The sequence below is a fragment of the Phasianus colchicus genome, chromosome 4 (assembly GCF_987193195.1).
Source record: "Phasianus colchicus chromosome 4, bPhaCol1.hap1.1, whole genome shotgun sequence".
NCBI classification, from domain to species: Eukaryota; Metazoa; Chordata; class Aves; order Galliformes; family Phasianidae; genus Phasianus; species Phasianus colchicus.
In genome coordinates, this window is record NC_143439.1 from 20,891,499 (window position 1) to 20,912,846 (window position 21,348).

The 21,348-nt window shown below is 42.5% G+C and overlaps 1 protein-coding gene and 1 long non-coding RNA gene across 12 annotated transcripts in view; one reads left to right on the forward strand and one right to left on the reverse strand.

Annotated features, from left to right (window-relative positions):
- Positions 1-885: 885 nt before the first annotated feature.
- On the reverse strand, positions 886-3,695 carry SLC25A4 (solute carrier family 25 member 4). Its single transcript, XM_031607446.2, has 4 exons — positions 3,495-3,695; positions 2,743-3,229; positions 2,115-2,255; positions 886-1,713 (listed from the first exon to the last, which is right to left on the reverse strand). The coding sequence occupies exons 1-4, from the start codon at positions 3,603-3,605 to the stop codon at positions 1,556-1,558; spliced, it is 897 nt and encodes a 298-aa protein (XP_031463306.2). The 5' UTR covers positions 3,606-3,695; the 3' UTR covers positions 886-1,555.
- Positions 3,696-3,734: 39 nt separating this feature from the next.
- The window catches only part of LOC116237997 (uncharacterized), a 37,917-nt gene continuing 20,303 nt past the window's right edge, over positions 3,735-21,348 (forward strand). For 9 of the 11 annotated variants that reach the window (XR_016465901.1, XR_016465903.1, XR_004168849.2 and 6 more), the window contains exons 1-3: positions 3,788-5,252; positions 5,356-5,452; positions 17,325-17,435. This is a non-coding gene — a long non-coding RNA (uncharacterized LOC116237997). Of the gene's footprint in view, positions 5,253-5,355; positions 5,453-9,717; positions 9,824-10,005; positions 10,242-17,324; positions 17,436-21,348 lie in introns of all 11 variants that reach the window. The other 2 variants (XR_016465905.1, XR_016465909.1) reach the window with 2 other exon arrangements.

The following is a 21,348-nucleotide window of genomic DNA, read 5'->3' on the forward strand; positions in this document are numbered from 1 at the left end:
TTTTAGTATCTATTCATGCATAAATTATCCCTAAAGTCTGTTACCTCTGACATTGTTTCAGTATCTTCTCCAAAATATTTGAATGCTATATGCACCCATATTGGTGAGGTGAAGAGTTACAGTGTGTTGGCAAACTTTCTCTAAGGAATGTGAAAAGGAAGGAGAAAAAGAGGAAAGGCAAGCATGCAGACCATGATTTATAAGACTACTGCAGTAAACACCTTGATTTTCTTCACAACCTTATGCTTCAATAGGTTACAACCCTGGTTATTTGCCACCAGGCAGAAAACAGACCAGGGCTGATCAGACTTCTAGGTGACTGCATTTAAAGAGGCACTATCTCTCATAGGACAGAAGAGGAGAAAGAGCAGAGAATAAGCCTAGAAGCTCAAGAATGAAGCATTTCTCAAAGTCTGTAGTAGTACTGTGGTTTAAGCAAAGGAGCTTCCTTTACTAGGGTAACAAGCAGTTACCTGTGTACATCTTTAGATAATTTGAAAATTTATTAAGACCAATTTTCCCTGAACACTGCTATTCTTTGGGTGGATAAATGCCTCCAGGTATTACTTTAGTACTTTCTTGCTGCTTTCACATAGAGCAGTCACACCCATAAGGACCATCATGTTAAGTGACAGAGATCTGAAATACAGGAAAGGGATAACTAGATACCAAGGCACAGAACCTGGAGTCTCATAGCTCTCCCTTTTTTCCTACTCATAAAACAGGTAAATCCATAGAGTTCTCAGCTGAATACTTCACTATAAAAAAATGTCATCATGAATAACCATGAAAAGTTCCTAACAGTCATGTCTAATATTAACCAGATAGTGTCTCTAAATACATTAGTTCTGGTAGACCTGTTCCATTTACATTGAAAACAACAGGAAGAGTTCATGTATATATTTATTTCATGAGTTCAGTTTTAGTTCAATTGAACATCAGAGCAGACAACTTTTTGCTTTGTGACAATAGGGCATTTTTAACAATATTTCCACCTTCTACAGAGTACAATTGAAAACAGTCATTATGGTCTGGTTTTGACCACAACTGCCAACTTGTCAGTGAAAAGGCAGCAGTTAGGAACTCACAGCCCATTGTTGTATTATAGTTTGCAGATACTTACACTTACATATCAAATTTAAAAAATAACAGCTTCAGAGAAGATGACATGGCTTATAAAATCATGTTGTATCATCATAGTGTTGGGTAGCTAGAGATATTATTTAGTATAAAAGGTATTTCTCACTTTGAGTTTACATTAGATTTTAAACTAGGTGTATACCACCTATATCTTGTCTCTAGTCAAAATGCTTTACCTGAAATTTGAAAGGGTGTAATATATACACAGCTTCCAATATAAATGTTGGAGGAATTTCCATACAAAGTGCAACTGTGCTGTAGTGGACAGATTTTAAATAAATGCATCCCTCTCTCAACTGGATGTTACTCAAGTCTTATTCTGTTTCCCTAGGAAATATTTTGTTGTCCATTACATCACAATAAGTATTTTAAAAAGTTAATTGAGAACAACTGAACTACATTAGGATGTTAAGTTTTAGACATACTTCTTGATTTCATCATAAAGTACTAGTACAAAAGCTCCACCCATGCCTCTCAACACATTTGACCAGGCACCTTTGAAGAATGCTTTGGATCCTTCATCTTTTGCTATCTTCTTCCAGCAATCAATTGTGCCCTTGTACATAATATCAGCTGTGGAAACAAATGAAGGTCATAAGGTTGAGCTACACAGAAAGTCTGTTTCAACTTTTTTTATATTTAGAAATACAGGCAGGGATGAACAAAACATAATCAAGAACTTCAAATGAAATAATCAGTTCACAAAGTCATTTTAATTCACCATATGAAAACTAAAATGAACACTCAGTCTCATAGACGCACACATTGAGATAACCAGAAATTACTGCAGAGCGTACTAAGACATAACCAGAAGTTTCCTGTAGAGCTGTGGAAAACCAACAACCCTTTTATAGAAATCCCTCACAAAAGCGAAACACCACAACACCACTACCTTGCACCTAATGAGATAATATACTTTAATCCTTTAATGAAATAATACTGCCAGAATGCCACAGGAACAAACTTATTCTTACCTCCCTTTCGTCCAGACTGCATCATCATCCTACGTCGCACAGTATCGAAAGGGTACGAAACCAGCCCTGCTGCTGCAGTGACACTCTGGGCAATCATCCAGCTCACTATGATGTGCACATTCTTTGGATCAGGCAACATACCTGCCACCAAGAACAAATTATGAGTCAGTACAGAAGGAAAGCATTATGAGAAAGATGGCTCTGGAAGGAGCAGTCACCCTCCAAACCCAGAAGTCAGTCTAGTCAATAGGAACATGCCTGCAACTTTGCACTTCGTATTTGACAATGAACAGCTGCTGAGCAAAAGAAGTTTATAGGATTATGGTATTTTGTGATCTACAGACCACTTGGCACTCCCTGACCAGAAGCTCTCATGCACAGCCCTCTGTGGGCTTCAAGGAGGGACAAGCTCCCATGTAAACATTTAAAAAAAACCAACAGCCTCTGCCTGGAGCAGCAAGTTGAGGAAGGCAGGAATGCATTTCAGAAACACGTGCACATACTCCAGCACTAGTTCCCCCAAAGCACTACTAAGCCCAACCCTGCTCGTCCTCGTAGGGCAGGGTGCCCCAGCAGGCCTTTACTGGTTGGATCTTCCCTCGCAGCCACCACTCCATCCGCTTCTTACCCTTGGCTGTGTCATAAACCCCAAAATAGGCTGCTCTGTAGATGATGATGCCCTGGACAGACACATTGAATCCCTGGTACAGGCCCCTCAAGCCATCAGACTTGAAGATCTTGACAATGCAGTCGCCCAGCCCCGTGAACTCCCTCTCGGATACTCCTTTGCCCACATCAGCCGCCAGCCGGGTCCTGGCAAAATCCAGCGGGTAGACGAAGCAGAGCGAGGTGGCTCCGGCCGCGCCACCGGACGCCAGGTTGCCCGCGAAGTAGCGCCAGAACTGCTTGTGCCTGTCCACTCCCCCCAGGAAGATCTGCTTGTACTTGTCCTTGAAGGCGAAGTTGAGGGCCTGGGTGGGGAAGTACCGGATGACGTTGGCTAGATTGCCCCTCCAGAAGGAGATGATGCCTTGCTCCTTGGGGATGCGGACGACGCAGTCGATGATGCCCTTGTACTGTTTCTCCGCTGTGATCTGTTTGCTGGCGTGCTGGACCTGGAGAAGCAAGAGGAGGGTGGGAGGGGAGGGCAAGGAGGACGCGGCAGGGTCACCCCGCACGCCGGCCGGCTAAGGGCAGCGAACGCCCGCCCGCCGCCTGGCTCGGCTCCCGCTCCCCGAGGAGCCCGGGCAGCTCCCGCGAAACCGGAGCCGGCCGAGCGCCTTCCCATATTTAGGCACGCCGGGTCGCGCCCGGCCCACCTGTGGCGCAGCTCCGACGGACTCCGCCGCCCGCGGCCCCCCGCGCCCCCCGCCTCCTCACCTGCAGCAGCAACTTCACTCTCTCGATGGGGGCGACGGCCGTCTTGGAGATGGCGGCAGCGACCCCGCCGGCCAAAAAGTCCTTGAGAAAGCTGAGCGCTTGGTCACCCATGCTGGAAGCCGGTCCGACACCCCCTACCCGGAGAGAGCCAACGAGCCACGCACCTCCCCACCCAGCACCCCACGCCGCGCCCCGCCGGCCAAATGGCCCAGGGCCCCGTGCCGCCCCGCTTATAACCTGCGGCCTCTCGCGATAGGAGGAGGCGGCCCCCCGGGGCGCGCACATTGGCTGGGACCCCCCAGGACCCGCCCCCGCTGGGGGGCGCGAGGCAGCGCCGCCATGTTCCCCCGGGAGGGACGGCGAGGGCCGCCGGTCTCGGGACGTTTAAAGGGCAAATTAAAGTTATCTGGTGGCCGCGGGGAACGCGATGTCAGAGCATGTGCCTGCTGTATTAATAGCTCGCGGGAGGCACCCGAGGGGACCGAGAAAGCTTGCAGGAATACCTCGGGTGGCAATAGCTGTTTGTAGGGGCTGGCTGCCGGCGCCAAGGGTGTTGCAGGCACAGGCTTTGTGTGCGTGGCCTCCAACCTCTGCGGTGCGTGCTGCGGGAGGGCGTCGGGCTGCAGAGCCCTCGGGGAAGGTGATCATAGAATCATAGAATGGCCTGGGTTGAAAAGGACCACAATGATCATCTATTTTCAACCCCCCTGCTGTGTGCAGGGTCGCCACCGACCAGACCAGGCTGCCCAGAGCCACATCCAGCCTGGCCTTAGATGCCTCCAGGGACGGGGCATCCACAACCTCCTTGCAGCAGTGTGGCGCTGTGCACGTGTTTGTGAGCATTTGGGGGAACTAGAAACGGGTGCGGCCTCTGCAAGGCAAGGACACGGAGCCTCCTCATGTCTGATGCAGCGTGAGCCTGCCAGCCTTGAGGTCTTCAACATCCCGGCATGTTCCAGAGGCTGCCTTCCCATAGAGGAGGCAGTGTGCCCTCCTGCAGCGTGCCCTGGTTTCAACCCGGCAAGGTCAGACCCTCTGCAAGCACTGCAGTCAGTCACCCCTCCAGGAAGCACGTGCTTGGGAATGCTCAGATTGCTTGACTAGCACGCTCTGTGAGAGATCAATGAGGGCTGCAGCAAAACCTTATCTCTCTTCAGTGCATGTGGAAGCACTTCAGTCTCAAATGCAGGTTGTGTGGCCGCCTTCACATGTTCCCTCTGCCTGATGTCTGTATGAGCTTGTGATTCGCTGTTGCGTGGAGTAGTTATATGAAAGGCAGTGCAACAAACTGTAAGTGTATACCAAGGAATTTGCCTTAAAACAGTCATCATATGTGGTTCTAGGATAATACTGTACTGAGGAAAGCTGAGGTTAATGAGGTCAACTTTACTTCGGTAATATAGTATCGATAATTGAAATAGAATTCATTTCAATGTAGTGCTAAAAGATTGGCTGTTCCACGAAGAGACATTCCCTTCAGGACAGCAAATCTCTTCTCACTGACGTCTGTGTTAGCACAGGGCAATGAGACTGTAAATTTGATCCCCAGCCTCTCTTGCTCTCTGAGGTAGAGGTCTTTTCTCATGAACCTCAGCAACAGCAGCTTTAACCCTGCACACCCAAGCCACCATGAGCAAGATGGAGTCTTTCCCCAGTTCTAAGAAATGGAAAGAGAGGTCACCTGAAGAGACCTTTTTCCCAAGCAAGAACTGAAAGCAGGTGCAAGCTGGAAGCACAGGGGATCCCTAAAGTTAGACTGTGAGTTGTGGGTTTCATTGTTTAACAGGTGTAGCTATTCTTGCCCCTTACTTTTTCTTCCTCATGCTTAACTCACCAGGTGTGGTATCTCCTCTTTTCATAGGGAAGTAAATATCCCTTTGACATCTCAGGAATCCACAGGATGGCAGTGTTTGCAGTGCTGCCCAGCTGGATGAAGTCTCCTCAGTGCATGCAGGCAGGTGTGTGCAGTGCCCTGCTGACTGGTACCAGGTGGTACCAGGAGGGAGGGTGATACTAGGAGGGAGGGGAGTAGGGGCTGGAGTGGGACTGTGTTGGGGAGGTCTAGCCCAAAAGGGTCTTTCACCTGCTTCTTCCTCACCCTCTTCCTTTTAGCTCGTTTACGTTGCTTTTCGTTTTCTCTAAATGAATGATAAATTTAGTAAAGCCTTTATCATAAAAATTCCAGCTAGTTTTTGAAGTTACTGTTACACATCATTACTCTGTTCCACAGTTGGTTTGATACGCATTTCTGTAGTGGTGATGCTATATATCCATATCTGCCAGTATTTAAATAAAGCAGTGCACTGGAAGTGAGCAGTCACCTTTTATATTTCTGATCTCCCTTCCCAGAACCCATATGCCTAGTTTCAAGGGATATTCAACTTTAAGTGTTAACAGTGTTAAAATAGTGGGCTAGACTATTGCCTGCTGCTCTGGGTGATGTTTTTTGATTTATTTTTGCTCCAAATGTCTATTTAGATCATCCATGTATATGACAATCTAGCCTTTTTATCCTGCTTGTAGGAGATCAAATGCACTCTGTTAAGGACCTTTCACTAACTCTATCAGCACCACAGAATAAGGATAGGGATTTCCAGTAGCTGGAAATGTCATTAAAGAAAAAGTGAAAGGAGCTTGGCTTTTCATGGAATTCGTTGGTGCTTAGTGTTCTGCATTTTCTTGAGGCATTCCACGAGATGAAACTTTTTTACCAGCTGTCGTGTACTCTTGTTTCTTTGCATTGCTGAACCCTAGGAAACTAGTGCTGAGGCTTGGCCAGACACAAGAATGCTTTTTCTCAAAAGTCAGCAGTCTCCGTCCGACAGCAGACACAAGGGGGAGCACAAGCAGTCTGTAAGACTGTGCTGACCTCCCCAGCACAGACAAGCTGTGGGTAGACAAAGTAGTGGCAAGACGCTAAGAAGAAATGTATTTTCTTTTGTTTTGTTTTCAGAAAAGATTTTTGGGGTTGCAGTAAATTCTCCATGTAAGAGGTTGGTTTGTGTTTGTAGTGAGTTCCTCCTACATAAATGGAGAAGCCTGGGAGGAGGCACAAAATGGCAGTCTGAAAATATAACCAATATAACAAACTGAAGACTAATCTCATGGCCTGACCCGTCTGGCTGGAAACAGGAGCCAACATTTTCACGATGGGCTGTAAGAATACAAAGAGTAACTCACATCATGTGTTGGAGAACTGTGAGCTAGTGGAAGGATGCAAAGAGGGGGATAGTACAGTAAAGATGGTGGGTTGTATCTATGCAGTATGTTCTAGGTGTGTAATAGGATTTTAAGACTGTGTTTCTCAGACCAGACAGAAATAAATGTTGTAACTAGCCCTAATCCTAACCCTGATGAGACCTTGAATCTGTCTGTGTGGATGCATGGGGAAAAACACATCTCAGCCTTAGTATGTAGGAATGGAACACCAAGATTTGCAGCTGATACATGCAACTCTAGGAACAAGACGAAAGTCAGAGATGGACACTCAGTGACCAGCTTAGAGTGATCCATAGTGATGAATAATGAAGGCATCAGGAAGAATGGAGGATCTGAAAAGATTAAAATCTCTTGGTATTATTCACTTTTATTTGCTTTCTCTCTCTCACGTGCTCTTTCTCTCTTTTTTCCATCTGAAATCCTTGAGTATGGGCATGAGAGGGGAAAAAAATGATGGGGATGGAAGCAGAAGTTGGGAAATAGATGATGTGACATGCTGCCTCAGCATGATAAAAACATAATCTGTGTTTCAGTCATTGCTTGGGAAGTGCTTTTTGGGAATACGTCTAGTGCAGGAGCACAAGAAAAGCACTATCTACCTCTAATTCAAAGGAAAAAAAAGAAAGACTTTTTAGTATTTGCTTATAAGTCACGAGAAATAAATACTGATTACACTAATATTTATTATAGACTCTTAAATGTTGCTATATTGTTTGGAATTCATATGTCTAGCATGTACAGTTGTATTATAAGTAGGTATGAATGAATATATGCTATAAAAGTGTCCTACGCAGATCTCTCTTTACATCCTCCCCTTTCTCCTCCACTTCTACAGCACCTTCATTTCCAGCGAGCAGAAGAGATTTTGGCACAGCTTAGGGGGAAACTAACCTAAAGCTATGCACTTTCTCCTACTGGGCACTGCTCAGCAGGGGAGGCTGTTCTCAGCTTCAGCCAGTAGTAACGCGGGTGGCAGGAGGTCTCTTACAGCAGGGGATATGAAGCATGCATTTGCATAGGCTGCTTTTCCTTGCCTCCCCTCTGCTCTCCAGCAAGCATGGGTTTATTTTAGCTTTGGCCTTCTGAAGCAGGATTGTTTTTCCCTTGAATAGGTCAGGCTGGGATAGTGCCAGGATACATGGCCTTCCATAGCTGGGGTGACTCGGGAAGCCGGAGATACCTACTAAGTAGACAGTGCCTCTAACTGCTGGGCCTGTGCCCAGTGTCAGGGGAGTATCCTAAATTAACCTTTGTGATAAACAGCAAAGACAGCCCTAGGCGAAAGGACTTTTCTGTCTGGTGTCAGGCTGAAACAGGTTATAGTGCCGCCCTCTGTTGGAATTCAAAAAAAGTCGTACAAGGCAATGCTGAAATTCAGCTGAATGTTAGTAAAATGTGAGTAGAAAAGCCACATGTGAGTAAGTGAAGTATTTCATCCACTTGTTTCATATGACGGTTCAGCCCATTGGTATGTGCCAGCATCTCTTCACTAGCAGTTCAGTTTGTAGGAACAGAATATGGCTAATATTACTCCTTTTTTGAGCAGATTGAGTCCTCGTGTCTGATCTTGTGTCCTAGAAGTCATATGTTGTGGGATGCTTGTTTGTATTTTAGTGCACAGGGGAAATACAGAGGAAGAATTTTCTATTTTCTATTTTCTATTTCTATCTGCTATTCTTTCTATTTGTATCTGCTATTTTTCTTGTTTTTACATGGAATTATTGGATTTCTCACAAGCACTCGAGATAAAGTTGTATAGAAAGCTAGAATCATTCAAGGTCACTCTTCTTTGAGTAAAGGCTGCAGAGAATTATCTAGAACTTTTTTCTCCTAGCTAATCTGTGAACCAGTGTGGAAGCAAAATGAAAGTAGTCTGATATTTCCATCTGATCTGGAGGGAAATCCCATCAAGGAGCATTTCCTAGTCCTAGTGTAGTGCAGCCTTGCCAGACCTGACACATAGGTGGCTCCAAACCCTTGCACAAATGCAGATATGCCTGGCAGCTGTTGAAAGCAGACATGCTGTCCAGCCTGTTGGTGGTAGTGTGTTTTTTTTTTAGCTAAAGAAGCTCAATTCTCAGCATTGCTTAGGGAACACAAGCCCTCTTTCAATGAGAAAAAAAACTTCTCACTTTCTGACTGGTACCAAAAAATAGAAAATTGTAGTTGTATTCTGCATTCTGTCCCTGATGGTAAAGGCACTAAATAAAAGCAGAACTGATCCATAACGGTGACGCAGCTGGTATTTTACAGTGATAAGTAAAAGTAACATCGATCCTGTCAACAACTTGACAGATTGTTTTACAGTGTGCGGAGGTTGGTGATTATCTGTTTATGCAGCCAGGCCATTAATATTGAAATGAATCAAACCTTCTGTCAAAATATGTGAGAGTTAATTAATGATTTTTAGAAATGGAAGTGGTTGTAACAAAGGAGGTGCAAGGTTGCCCCTGCCTTCAGGAGGTTATATTTTGATTTCTGTTGAAGAATCCTTTTTCTAACATTTAGGCTTGCAACTTCAGATGGCCTGTAAAGGTGTGGCCTTATGTCTTTGTGTTGTAAACAATAATCAGGCCCTAACTCTTGGCCCATCTGATCGAAGATACTGAACTAGTAAAAAGTTCCTGTTTAACTTTTCTTTCTGCTTGGTTTGCTCTTCAGTTTTGGGGCTGTTTACCCTCATTTGCCAGATTCCAAAAGCAGGTGAGGGAAAAGAGACCCAATACCGTTGGCTGGCTGAGATGCTCATTTGTGCAGGCAATATCTGCTTGTCAGCCAGGATTGCAGGGGGATCTGGTTGACTGGAGCAGTGGTCATAATCTTCACACATGCTGGGCTTTTTGTTTGATGTGTATTTGCCTCCACCATATCTAAATTAGCAACAGAAGAAAACAAAACAGGAAGATGAAAAAAAAAATCTGTTTTATATGTAGTCTCAGTAATTGAGAGTATTGGTTGAAAAAAATGGGTAAAATCTGATTGTGCTTTAGTTTTTGCTTCTTAGATTTCACAGGGATGGGAGAATCAGTACATCATCTGCTGTGACTGCATTTGAAGCCAACTTGGCAAAGTTGTTTCACTCTGATTTCATTCCACTTGGCCACACTCTGGTGAGTGTCTGTCTAATCACATTTATTGTGTTTAATTTGTGAACCATTTGTGAATGCAAACAGTTGGTGAAGCTCAAAACAAAGGAAATTCACTTATGATAGAGGAAAGAGATCCTTTTCCAGAGGTAATATTCTTTCACTTTTCTTTTCTTTTTTGTTTGTTTTTGTTTTGTTACTGTGAGTTGCTCTACAGATCACCATCCATTGGTGTGCATTGAGAGCACATGGGGACAGGCAAACCTTACAGGAACAGACAAAAACAAGCATAGTGGTCAGTGGAGAAATCCTCAGTCCCTGTCTGTCACCAGTGCACACGAAGCTGATGGATCACTGACTTGAAGAGCCAGGTGGTTATATTCCTTGAGAAGGATGCTCCCTGGCAACTTGGAAACCTTGACATCTGGCTAACCTTCAGCTGGTGGGTGTCTGGCATTCCCCATACACTGCCTAATTCTGCCCCTGAGATCAAGAAACACTGGACACCATGGGTCACAGAGCCACTGGACCCCAGGATGGTGCCTGTTCTCTTTGCAAAATTCTGTGACTGCCTTGCAGTTGTGATTTGGCACCACAAGCAATAAAATTGTGTGGATATGGTGGATATGATGCTACAGGCTTGTCAATGATAACTGTGATCTGGAGACAGAGCGCTTTCACAATGCAATAGTCTTTATTCTGGAGGAGTTCGAGTCACAGAGAACTGGTTCATAAGCAAATGTTTAGTTTGAAATATGTCAGTGAAGCATCCTAAGCGATTTGTTGCTGTGCTGGGTTATATGAGAGGTCTCCAATGTCTTGTTTATATAAAGTGATATTTTTGTAAACTCCATTAAGTCTTATGCTGTTTTTGTGCAGCACAATCAGAGTGTTCTATGGGCTGGAACTGTGTACTGGGAATGGGAAGGGAGACAATTTTCCCTTTACCATGTAGGGTAGGCAGGATATTTGAAATAGAGCTGGGCCTTTTTGCCAAGTGATGGTATTCTGGTTTAATGTAGGTCAATCCTTCTACTAACTTAGGGCTCATCTGCTTTCAGCGAGTATGAAATTGTGCTTTCTTAGTACTGTTTTGTCTTTCTTACATTTGCCTCAGAAAAATCTTCCCTCCTTTGTTGAAGAGAAGGTGTTTAGTCATCAGGAATTTCAGATAGCAAGTGAGTGCAGGTAGGAATGATTTTCTTTATTTAGAACCATCTGTCAGTGGAAGGGAGAACTTTTATCTTCAAGAGCAAAACACACAGTCACTCACTTTTGACTATGTTGGACAGGGTAGAGAGCAGGAAGAGCAAAAGTGAGAAAACCTGTGGGTCAAGATAAAGAGTTTAATAAGGGAAGGAAAGAGAAAATATGCAAAGCAATGTAAAGCAATCACTCGGCACCTCCCACTGATGACTAGCTAGTCCCTTGAGTAACTGCTACAGTGGCTACCTTGAAAGATGCTGCACCCCACCTGTTAGTGCTGAGAATGACATCACATGGTATGGGAAATCTCTTCTGCCAGTTAGTCAGCTGTCCTTTCCCAGCTTCTTGTTCTGCTAAGACTACTTGCTAGTGTGGGGCAGGGTGAGAAAAAATATTGATGCTGTACAAGTACTATTCAGCGAGATCCAGTACAACAGAGCTGCTTGACATTAATGCATAGTAGATCAGAAACTGAGGATACAGCTTCCTACTTAGCATAAAGACCTTGGCAACTCATTTGCAGCTCTTAGTTCCCTCTCCTTTCCAGTCATGTATTTCCCATCTCCCCTCAAGTCAGCACTAGCAATCATGCAGCCCTGCAAAAAAGCAGGTTTCCTGCATGTCCCCTGTAGTGAGTTGAAGCTGTTCTGCGGGCACAAGCATGACAATGTCTGGCTGGGGTGAGGGAAAATGATAGAAGTGACATTACTGGGATAGACATGTCAATTTGTGACACAGCTGGGTAGTTCTTATGCTGTGGCTGTATTTCATTCTTATATACCCTTCATTAATCTCTTCTACCTCCTCATATTTCTTTCTGAATAACAGCTATCACCGTGTGGTCTGAAACTCTTTAGCTTTAGAGCAACTAGGTAGAGAAAGCTGTATATGGAAAAAGAATGCAATGGTTTGGTTCTCTGGAGCTACGATGTGTGAATTTCTCTTTAACAGTTAACAAGAAAAAGGGACCTAACATTTTGCAAAACTACACATAGAAGTTGCTCATGGGTGGAGCATTTCAATATAATATGGATTAGGCAGGTTCAGTTTTTACTTTGTGGTATTTTTCAACTGATTTGTAGTTAAATCTGAAGCACATACATTGGGAAGTGGAAAGCTTTCCATACAAGGTTTGCCTTCTGAGGAAAACAAGATGGTATTTTTGGAATGTCCTTGCCACTAGATGGCAGGGCACACTTTGAATAAAGGAAGCAGCGAACAGGCTGTATTCAGCACTGAGTTATTCTCAGTCTAGAAAATCCCTCATTGAGCTTGTCAAAAGCTTGGTCAGAGTGAGGAGTGGCTGGAGTGTTGGATAGAACTGTAATTGTATCATGACCCTTTGGCAGCACTGGCGTGCAGTTTTATCTTTTTCTGCAGTACAATAGATATTTTAATTGAATTCCTCAAAGCTCAGCTTAATAAGATAATAAGGAAAAGCTGTGCATTAACTGCAATTAAATTATAAGCCAATGTTGGTGAATTTGTTAAAGAAATCTCTGCCTCTCATACACGTGCCACACTTGCTGTGCCAAATTCTCAGCTACTCAGCCAGTCCTTGAAGTAAATTGCAAAGAGAAGACTAGCTCAAGTGCTGACCTTGGAATCTGGCTTAAAATAGTTTGGACGGGCAGTTTGATGCAGGTGTCAGATTCAGATAGCATTTATAAGAGTTAAGGTGTCTAATTTTCACTCTTTCACATCAGTCTCAGTTTACGGTAACCCTAATAAGTTCAATTGAATGAAACTTGCATAGTGGTACTAAGAAGCAGGGTGTTCATGTTGTTCAGCTGGAGTTGTTATAGTCTTCAGAATATGAAGATGAAAAGAATATGAAGGTGAAAAGTTATGTGTGTTTACTGGTGCAAAATATAGAAGTGTGTATGGACAAATTAGGTAACCCTCCTCTATTTTCATGTGGAACATTACACATTGGCAAACGGAAATGAGCACACTGAGGTCTGTATCTTTTAAAAATCATAGAATCAAAGAGCAAGTCTAGCTCCCTCAGCGTGTCTTTGTAGGAGAGGGGCTCCAGCACTCTGAGCACCTTAGTGGCCCTCCTCTGAACCTACTCCAGCAGCTCCACATCCTTCCTGTATTGGGGGCCCCAGACCTGGATGCAGTACTTCAGATGGGGCCTCATGAGGGCAGAATAGTGAGGGACAATCTCTTCCCTCTTCCTGCTGGCTGCTTTTTTTTTGATGCAGCCCAGGACTACAAGTCCTTCTGGGCTGCAAGTGCACACTGCCGGTTTGTGTTGAGTGTTTCGTCAACCAGCACACTCAAATCCATCAACATTGCTGGCTCCCACTCAGATATAATGGCTGTGCCTCACAACAGCCTGTTGTTGCTCGGGAATTGCATATACCTTGCCTTGTTTTGTTCCCTGAACAGATCTGAGGTCACACTGCTGGAATAATTGCCTTATTTTTCTAGCTATATCATAACCTGTTGGAAAATCCCTCCCTCTTATTTCTCTGTACATCTGGATCATTATAAATATCTCTTACTTCAAATGTCCAGCACAGTTTTAGGCTTGCCTATCCCTCTGACTTGGTCTACCATCTTATTTGTCTTGGCATCTCTTCTGCAGTGTGCTAGTCTTGATGCTAAGCAAGCTCTTCCTCTCTGCTTTCTATGCTTCTTCCCAATTGCCTGCTTACTGAGGTTGTGCTGTGTGTGTGTCTTCTGTCTTCCCCTTGTGACTCTCAAAAACTCGCTCTTAGCTTGGTTCCCAGGAGTGGTGTTTTTATAGATGATTAAAAGATACTTTGACAGCTCGCTGAAACACTGGTTGATTTTCTCAGTGTGCCTTATCTACCTTTCTGTTCCTTTGATTTAAGGTGTGAGACGTCTTTATTTGAGGATACTGCAGATGTTAAACATATGATAAAATGGAAATAAGAGTTTCCCAGTCTGTATGTGCAAATGTAGGTATTGGTACAACAAACCACATGTGGCTTTTTTCGCAGGTGCTCCCTTTGCCAGGATTCTGGGCTTCTTGCCAAAGCATTTTCTCTCAACCTCACTGTTAACCAGTCCCTTGCATTTTGCATCAGCTTCTGTCTAAATAGGCTTAGCCCTTCAGTTAATAGATATCTTTTTCTCAAGCCCTGCCCATTGCACCTGCCTTTGAAATGTGCTCTGGAGAACTCAGTGATTCGTCTGTTGTGTGCTGTTGCTGTTCGGTTAAATCATTGCTTAGTTTCAGGTGGCTGCATTTGCATGCTGGAGCACTTGATCCTCCTGTTTACTGCTTTTGTATATCTTGGATATGTTTGTAAAGCTTGAGGGGAAGTTCAGAATGAAAAGTATAATATCAGTGTTTGGGATAACAAATGGTATAGGCCATACACTCTCTTCATTCAATGCTTTTTCTGTTTCCACATCAGTGAGCACGTTGGATGTAATGTTGTCACAGCATGCTACCAGAAATCCTGAGATCAGTAATGTAAAATAGGTCTTTGGAATTTTAATAATGGAGAAAATGTCAGTATGCAAAGTTGGTGCAGGGTTGTTCCTCCCTTCCCCCAGTTTTACTCCTTTAGATCAGCCAGCATATTTTCTGACTTTGTGGATACAGAAAGTGGGAATGAGGCATCCTCTGGAACCCTGTATTGATTCCCACCCTGTTCCAGTGGGATTCACCACCCCACAAATCAGTTGTACACAGGCATACTAAAAGACCAGTGTTTCAGGATCAGCTCCCTGGATGTGTCTGAGGAACTTGGAGTCCTTCAACGTTGACATGGCTTTGACATCTCCTAAGAAAGACTGGCATCACGGAGAGATCACTGAGTTCTTTCCAGACTAGCTGTTTTTCCCCAGCTAGGTTCAAGGAGTTGGTGTGACCAGCAATGCTGCAATCAGAACAGTTTGAAGGTTGTTAAGTAATACCAAAGATAAGCAGCAAAGCATTCAAGAGAGCATGATTCAGGCCCATCCTCTTGGTAGAAATGACATTATTATTTAGTTCATTAAATTAGATTGGTATTTTTCTCATAAAATATATTTGTACACTGTTGGTAGTACAACAGGTGTTTATGCAGTGGCTCCATGTGCATAAAAGAGTTCATCTTGGCAGTTGACAGTTCAATAGCTTTCTTGAGCATTAAAATTAGCCAAGCCTTTTTTCCAGTACTCTCTATGTATATCTTGATATGGAGAACATGTTGAGACATTCTTACGAAATAAATGATTAGAAGCTCTCACTGCAATAGGAACAGTGGTGTGGTTCGTTCCACATTATTGAAATGCTTATCTAGCTCAGGCTATCAGCCTCTCTAAGTGAAATTAAATGAGCAGTTGTCTGGAGTTCTACTGAACCCAGAAATATTCTCAGTAATAGGTCATGACAAAACTGAGTTCAGGACCAAGAAAATCGCTACTCGTTTTCCTACCAAGTTTGTTTGTTTGTTTTCATTTGGTTTTCCAGAAGAAATGACAAGAAAACATTATAAGCCAGAATCCAGAAAGAGGTTGTCCTAACTAGTTGTTGAGAGGTTATTTATTTGCAGCTAAAGGTACTGGAGTGATCTCTGTGTGAATTTCTGTTTCTAGGATTTACAAAAGCTCTTGTAAAAGGCAGATGAAGTTGCCGGAAGTGGGACCTTTCTTTGATAGTTTTACTCTAAACAAGGACAAAGTGGATAAGACCCATTTCTCAGATCTTTTTAATTGCTTTTCAGATCCCAGCAATTTCTGTTTTTAATTCCAGAATGTTACAATATTCAAAAAGCTTAGTTTTTCTTTTTGAACAGGTAGTGAATTTGCTGCTATCTTGCCTATTTGAAGATACTTATGTGGAATATAAAAAATCCACTTTCTTCCCCCAGACACATTCTTGCTCTGACAAAACCACATATTTTGTACAAAGTGCTATTCTTTTTCTTCCTTGGATCTCATGTGTTATATTATGTGGAACCTGCATACATTTCTTTGTGAATATGACTTTACACAGAGAAGTGATAAAGTAGCGGACAGTGGTCAATCTGTCCATTTTAGTTGCAGACCTGCAAGGTGGCCAGTTTACATATTGGTTCTCAGCATAGCTTCTCAACTGCTTATGCCTAATATACACCCCTTAATCCTTTCTGGCATGTCATCCCTTGAAGCAAATGATAGAGAGACAGATTAGGAGATAGCAACAAACAGGAGATTTTGTCCATTGATTACACGTGCAAATTGCTAATCTTCAGTGCCCACGTGCAATGTTCTTTAACCCTAGAACAGTTATGGATTCCTGAGAATCCGTTCTTGCTGAAACTCCCCAGCAAAATCGGATTTTCTACTCTTCTTAGGGAAAAAAATGCTGCAAGTTTACTTCGGTCATGTGTGTTTTTATTGGCAGAACACAAGCTTCCGTAAACGCACGTGTGTAAATGAAAAGTGAATGTAGATAAGCGAAGTTGAAAGGCAGTAAAATGAGTACTGTCAGCTGAGGGCAGCTGCAACAGCAGCTCAATCTGCCCTCCTCAGCAGACTTTCTACAGCCTACAGCAGGATAAATGAGCCATTTGCTGTGCTCCAAACCTGGGAGTCAGAAAGCCCCATAAGAAGCTGCCGTGGCACTCTAACGAAAGGATTTCTTGAGTTACGCAAAGTGGGAAAGCAAGGTGGTGAAATCGAAACAACAAACAAATACTATGTTTTGTGTACCCTTTCAATGCCTTGCCAAAACCAAAATGTATCTCCCCATAAGTCAGCTGACTTTTATCGGCTTTGCAAAATGATGAATGCCTTGGCTCTGTATTATTGCTTAAGTCATTCCTGTTTATGCCAGTATTTCAAGGATTATGTTTTGATTGTTCTGGAGAGGTGAAAACACTTTCTTGCTGATGAATAAACACTGACACTTTTAAATATTTGTATGCAAAATGTCTTTAAAGCCATTATGAAATGCTTTCCAAAAGCACTAAGAAGCTGTTTCCCGAAAAGACAGTTTTTCTCTCCATTTTCTTTCATGCTAAACAGTCCAAATGAAAAGCCTTTCAGAGTTAACTAGTTTAAGCAATACCAGTGTTTTAGTGTAATGAATAACTTTTTTATAGAGGACAATTGCACACAGTTCAATATGCTAGTATTTCTATTTCTGTGCCTCACCAATGCCGGGACTCTCGGGTAGAATTTCTTTCTTTGAGAAAGCTGAGGCGATCAAAACCCTGATTAACCTCTGATATTCACGTGGTGCTCTTGATCTTGAGGACCGAAGCAGTAACAAAGAGTTAATGGCAGCCATATGCTCAGGGTATTGTGGGTACTGTTGACCCAAATGTGAACTCCGCCAGCTAGTGCTGCTAACTGCTGTTTGTTTCAGGTTTGGCGTGGAGATTACTGATGAAGAGTTTGAGCTGCTACTTGACAGAATCCCCCTTGATGAAGATGGAAATGTCAGATACCCCCAGTTCATGGCCAGGTTTGATTCCTGGTATGCAGCGTATGCATTTTATTTCTCATTTGTGTGCAGAATTATTTTTAATTTAAGAGGCTCACCTACCATTTGCAAACTGATCCTCATTTCTTAAGTATGCTTCTTTATGACATATTTCTTGCATGGAGAATGCTGATTGCAATTAAAATTAGCTGATGTTATGGGAATGTATTGTTTATAATCTAGTTTGTCTTTAAACACCAGTTACATGTTTTGGAGGACTTCAGAGTCATGTAACATATCTTCATGCTTTATGTAGGCTGGGAAATATGACAGGCTTCTAAGTAAAAGCTAATCGCTTCCCAAAAAAATGGTAATACATGTACTTGATGCAGTTCTAAGAACTTGAAGCATTTATAGACCCTATATATAATCTGAAGTTGTTTAGAAATACTGATATTGCTTAGTAGAAGCTCTACTCAGACTCCAAGACCTAGTTACACGTGAAAGTTTAATTAAAATAAAGAAACAATGGGCTACATAGAGATACTTTATCATTTTCTAAAAATGAGGACTCTGTTCCCCAAACAGCAGTGCTAATAGCAGAGTAGATGCCAGTGATATTGCTGAGTGCAAGTCTCTTGTAGAATCTGGGACTGGAAAAATACATCCCACCCACTTACATACATACATAGATTTTAGACTGCTTAAAGGCAATGCAAGTGTTTTTGAGTTATGTAGCAGGCAAGGGCATATCTTCTGTATAGTCTGCATACATGCATGAAGGGTAGGTAGCAGTTTGAGTTTACTGTACTGAAATGACATTAGGTAGTTCCTGCACTTCAGGTAACAACTGTACATTGCAAAGTTGATAAATGTGCTTCTATCTTCCTGTTCCAATAACTGATTTTCTGCTCTTTCTCTCTCGTTGTCCTTATCATCCTTCAGGAAGTTCTGAGGTTAAATTCAGTTGTGCACATGTTTTAACACAGAGTTGTCAAATAGGATACAGGATTAGTGAGATGCATATGTCTTTCTGGAATTATATCCTCTAGGTAATCTCTAAGAGTGTCTCAAATTACCCTTGAATGTCCTTGGGTGGCCTCCTGTTTTTCTCATACTTCTACTGCCAAGGCCTCCTCTCCAGTTCTTTCTTTTATAGTCTTCTGAATGGGTTGCAGCTATCCTGGATTTGGTTGTGCTTGAATTTCTGTGAAGTGTTTCAGCTCCAGAAATATAGCCTGTTTCTCTTGTGGTGAGGATGTAAATAGATGACAGAGGATAAACAACGTCTAGCAAAACTGACCAAATTTTGAGAAATCAAAAGTTTCAAAAATAAGATATAGAGAGGCACAACACTGGACCTTCTTCCTCTGACTGTGTTCTGCTGGAGCAACCCTTTTTCTGAGTTTTCTGCTTTTTTTTTCTCACATGCAGATTATTTCAGCTGTCATGTCCAAGTAAATTCTGAAATCAAGAGAAGCCAACATCCCTAAAAGAAGCAACATCCATCTTAGCAAGTGTATTCACTTCATACATCATATTGGAGACCACATTTATTTCAGTTTTTAATAACTATTTCCTTGTATTTACTTAAAGTAATTTTCACATTTTTACCACAAAGGAGCTGCATTAGCACAAGATGTACCACTGGCTGTCACTTGCCTTGGAGTGCATCTATAAGAACACACACAGCTATTTATAGCCCTTTAAGAGACCTATGACTGAACCCAGGTTTCAGTAGTAAGAAGTTGTGCTATGTAGTATTGACCAGTAGTTAACACGCAGGGTTGTATCTAGTATTCTTTTCAACCAAGGGGCAAATGATGCTGTGATCTGTAGAGATGTGAGAATCCTGATTTATACTAACCTAACTCTGCCAGCTTCAAGCCCTTTGCGGTGCTGGCTGAGTTGGGAGCACGCTGTATTACATCTACCAGAGAACTGTAGACACTATCCAGAACTTTGCTGCTGAATTAATTAAAGCACTTGATCCTTCTACATTAAACAGTGAAGGAAGGAATGTGCAGTAACTGGAAGTTTAAAGCTGCCTGTTATAAATGAGAGTGTACTAGGCAGAGACCTTGGATGCATAGCTTACACTTGCAATGGAAAATGCAGAAAAAGCTCATAGGGTTATAAAAGCACTTTTATCCCTGGACATGATCAGCCTGATATCTTCCAGAAAAAAATGATAGGACCTGAGAAGCTGAGCTACCATCTGTTGCCATCTCTTGCTGTATCTCATACAAAGAGATCTCTGCTTTTCAGAATCTCTGTAAATCTGAATGACTGCAGATTTTGAGTTTTGCACAGGTCAAGTCTCATATGACTCCTGTACTATCAGATGCCACCCAAAATAGCATGTGGTTAAATATAACCAGAGACTGGTAGCCTCTATACCAGAAGACTCTCAGGCATACAAACATTGTCAGGCTCAAAGGTGGATTGTATAGAAGAAGAAGAGAATGAGTATTGTAAGGAGAAGTGGTCTGTCTTGGTTGCAGCTAGAAGAACAGTTAGATTAGAAACCAGAATAAGATGGGACACAGAGGGTCTATAAGTACTGTGGCTTTTGTTACGGTAGAGGAAATAACACCTGATCATGCAGCGATTAAGTGCTTTCTCTGCAGTCAATTTTTGAACTTAATCAGTCCCATTTCCAAGTCACTATTTAGAATGCACCCAATCTAGCAATTTCAAAGATTATTATCATGCCTGCACTTGTTGCTTAGAAATAATTACTGTTTGTACAGAAATCATTGTACCTTCCATGGCACAGTTACGTATTTGAACACGATCCAAGCAAATAATTATATATGTTCATTGGGGATATTGTTGCTCAAGTCGAGTGGGATAGAGTGCATAAGTCCCACAGCATAGCTTAGGTAACAGGACTTCATTTGCTTCACGTTGAGAACTGGGGACCAGATAATCTTCTCAGATTGCTTTGATGTTAGTATGGGGTAACTTCATTTACTCCAGTGCAAAACTAGAGTGAGACTGGGATCGGACTGTAAGACTGAGGCATGGTAACTTTCACTTTAATCACCTACCCCCCAGTGTCTTTCCTCCTATTAAAACAACTGTTTCTTGCATGTTTAGTCTCAGATTCCCTATTGTATGTAGTGAGCTGGCCCCAGTCAGCAGCCAGTCTCCCACCCAGCTGCTCATTAAAATGACAGTGAAGATGTTTTATTTACTAAACTAACATTTTAATTGGAAATTCGATTTTCTATAACTTACATGTATTATTTATCTTCAAATAAGGTATCATTTTAGTTGGAAAGTAACACTGTGAAAGAACTAAGTTTGGTGAAAAAATGGCTGTGTATTGACTTGAGATGGCTTCCCCTTGCATACAGTCAACTATTTCCTCTATCCCTCCCTCGTTATCCACTCAGATAGGCCTAATACAAACCATAAAGATACAGAGTGAGCTGCAGGAGACTCAGCATTTCCCAGTCTCATAGATATTAACAGGAGAAGAGCTTAAAGATTTGCCCTGAGTGGAAGAAAAAGTTTCTTAGCCTAACGGAATATAATCAGTGAGGGTAATGTGAAAACCTTTGCCTACAATCATAGATGGACAGTACAGAATTTAGTGTAAGAATGGCAAAATGTATCTTCTCTATAAATACATTTTATGCTAGTGGTGATGATAAGTGGATTAATAAAGACAGGAGTTATTCAGAATCTGCTATGGGTGCATTAGACTTGAGACAAATTTTAAAACAAAAAGTAATATTTTATGTATCTTTGAAAGATTAGAAAAAGATTATGCACTCAAAGTTGATTTGTTTCCTCCTACTGTTTAGTTGACCTAATCCAAGATACCTGTAGACCATATTGCTGTTACCCAAATGCTGTAGTATGTGTACATTTGATGCTCATGGTGCACACTGTAGGCTTAATTGGCCACGTGTAGTGGTGCCTACCGCTCATACACCCCAAGAGAAGGATCTACCCT

Excerpts from the sequence above, each read along its gene's own strand:
- SLC25A4 (XM_031607446.2), bottom strand. The coding sequence starts at position 3,605 with ATGGGTGACCAAGCGCTCAGCTTTCTCAAGGACTTTTTGGCCGGCGGG. Across the intron at positions 3,230-3,494 it reads GAGTGAAGTTGCTGCTGCAG|GTCCAGCACGCCAGCAAACA; the intron begins GTGAGGAGGCGG and ends TTGCTTCTCCAG. Across the intron at positions 2,256-2,742 it reads GGTTTATGACACAGCCAAGG|GTATGTTGCCTGATCCAAAG; the intron begins GTAAGAAGCGGA and ends TCTTGGTGGCAG.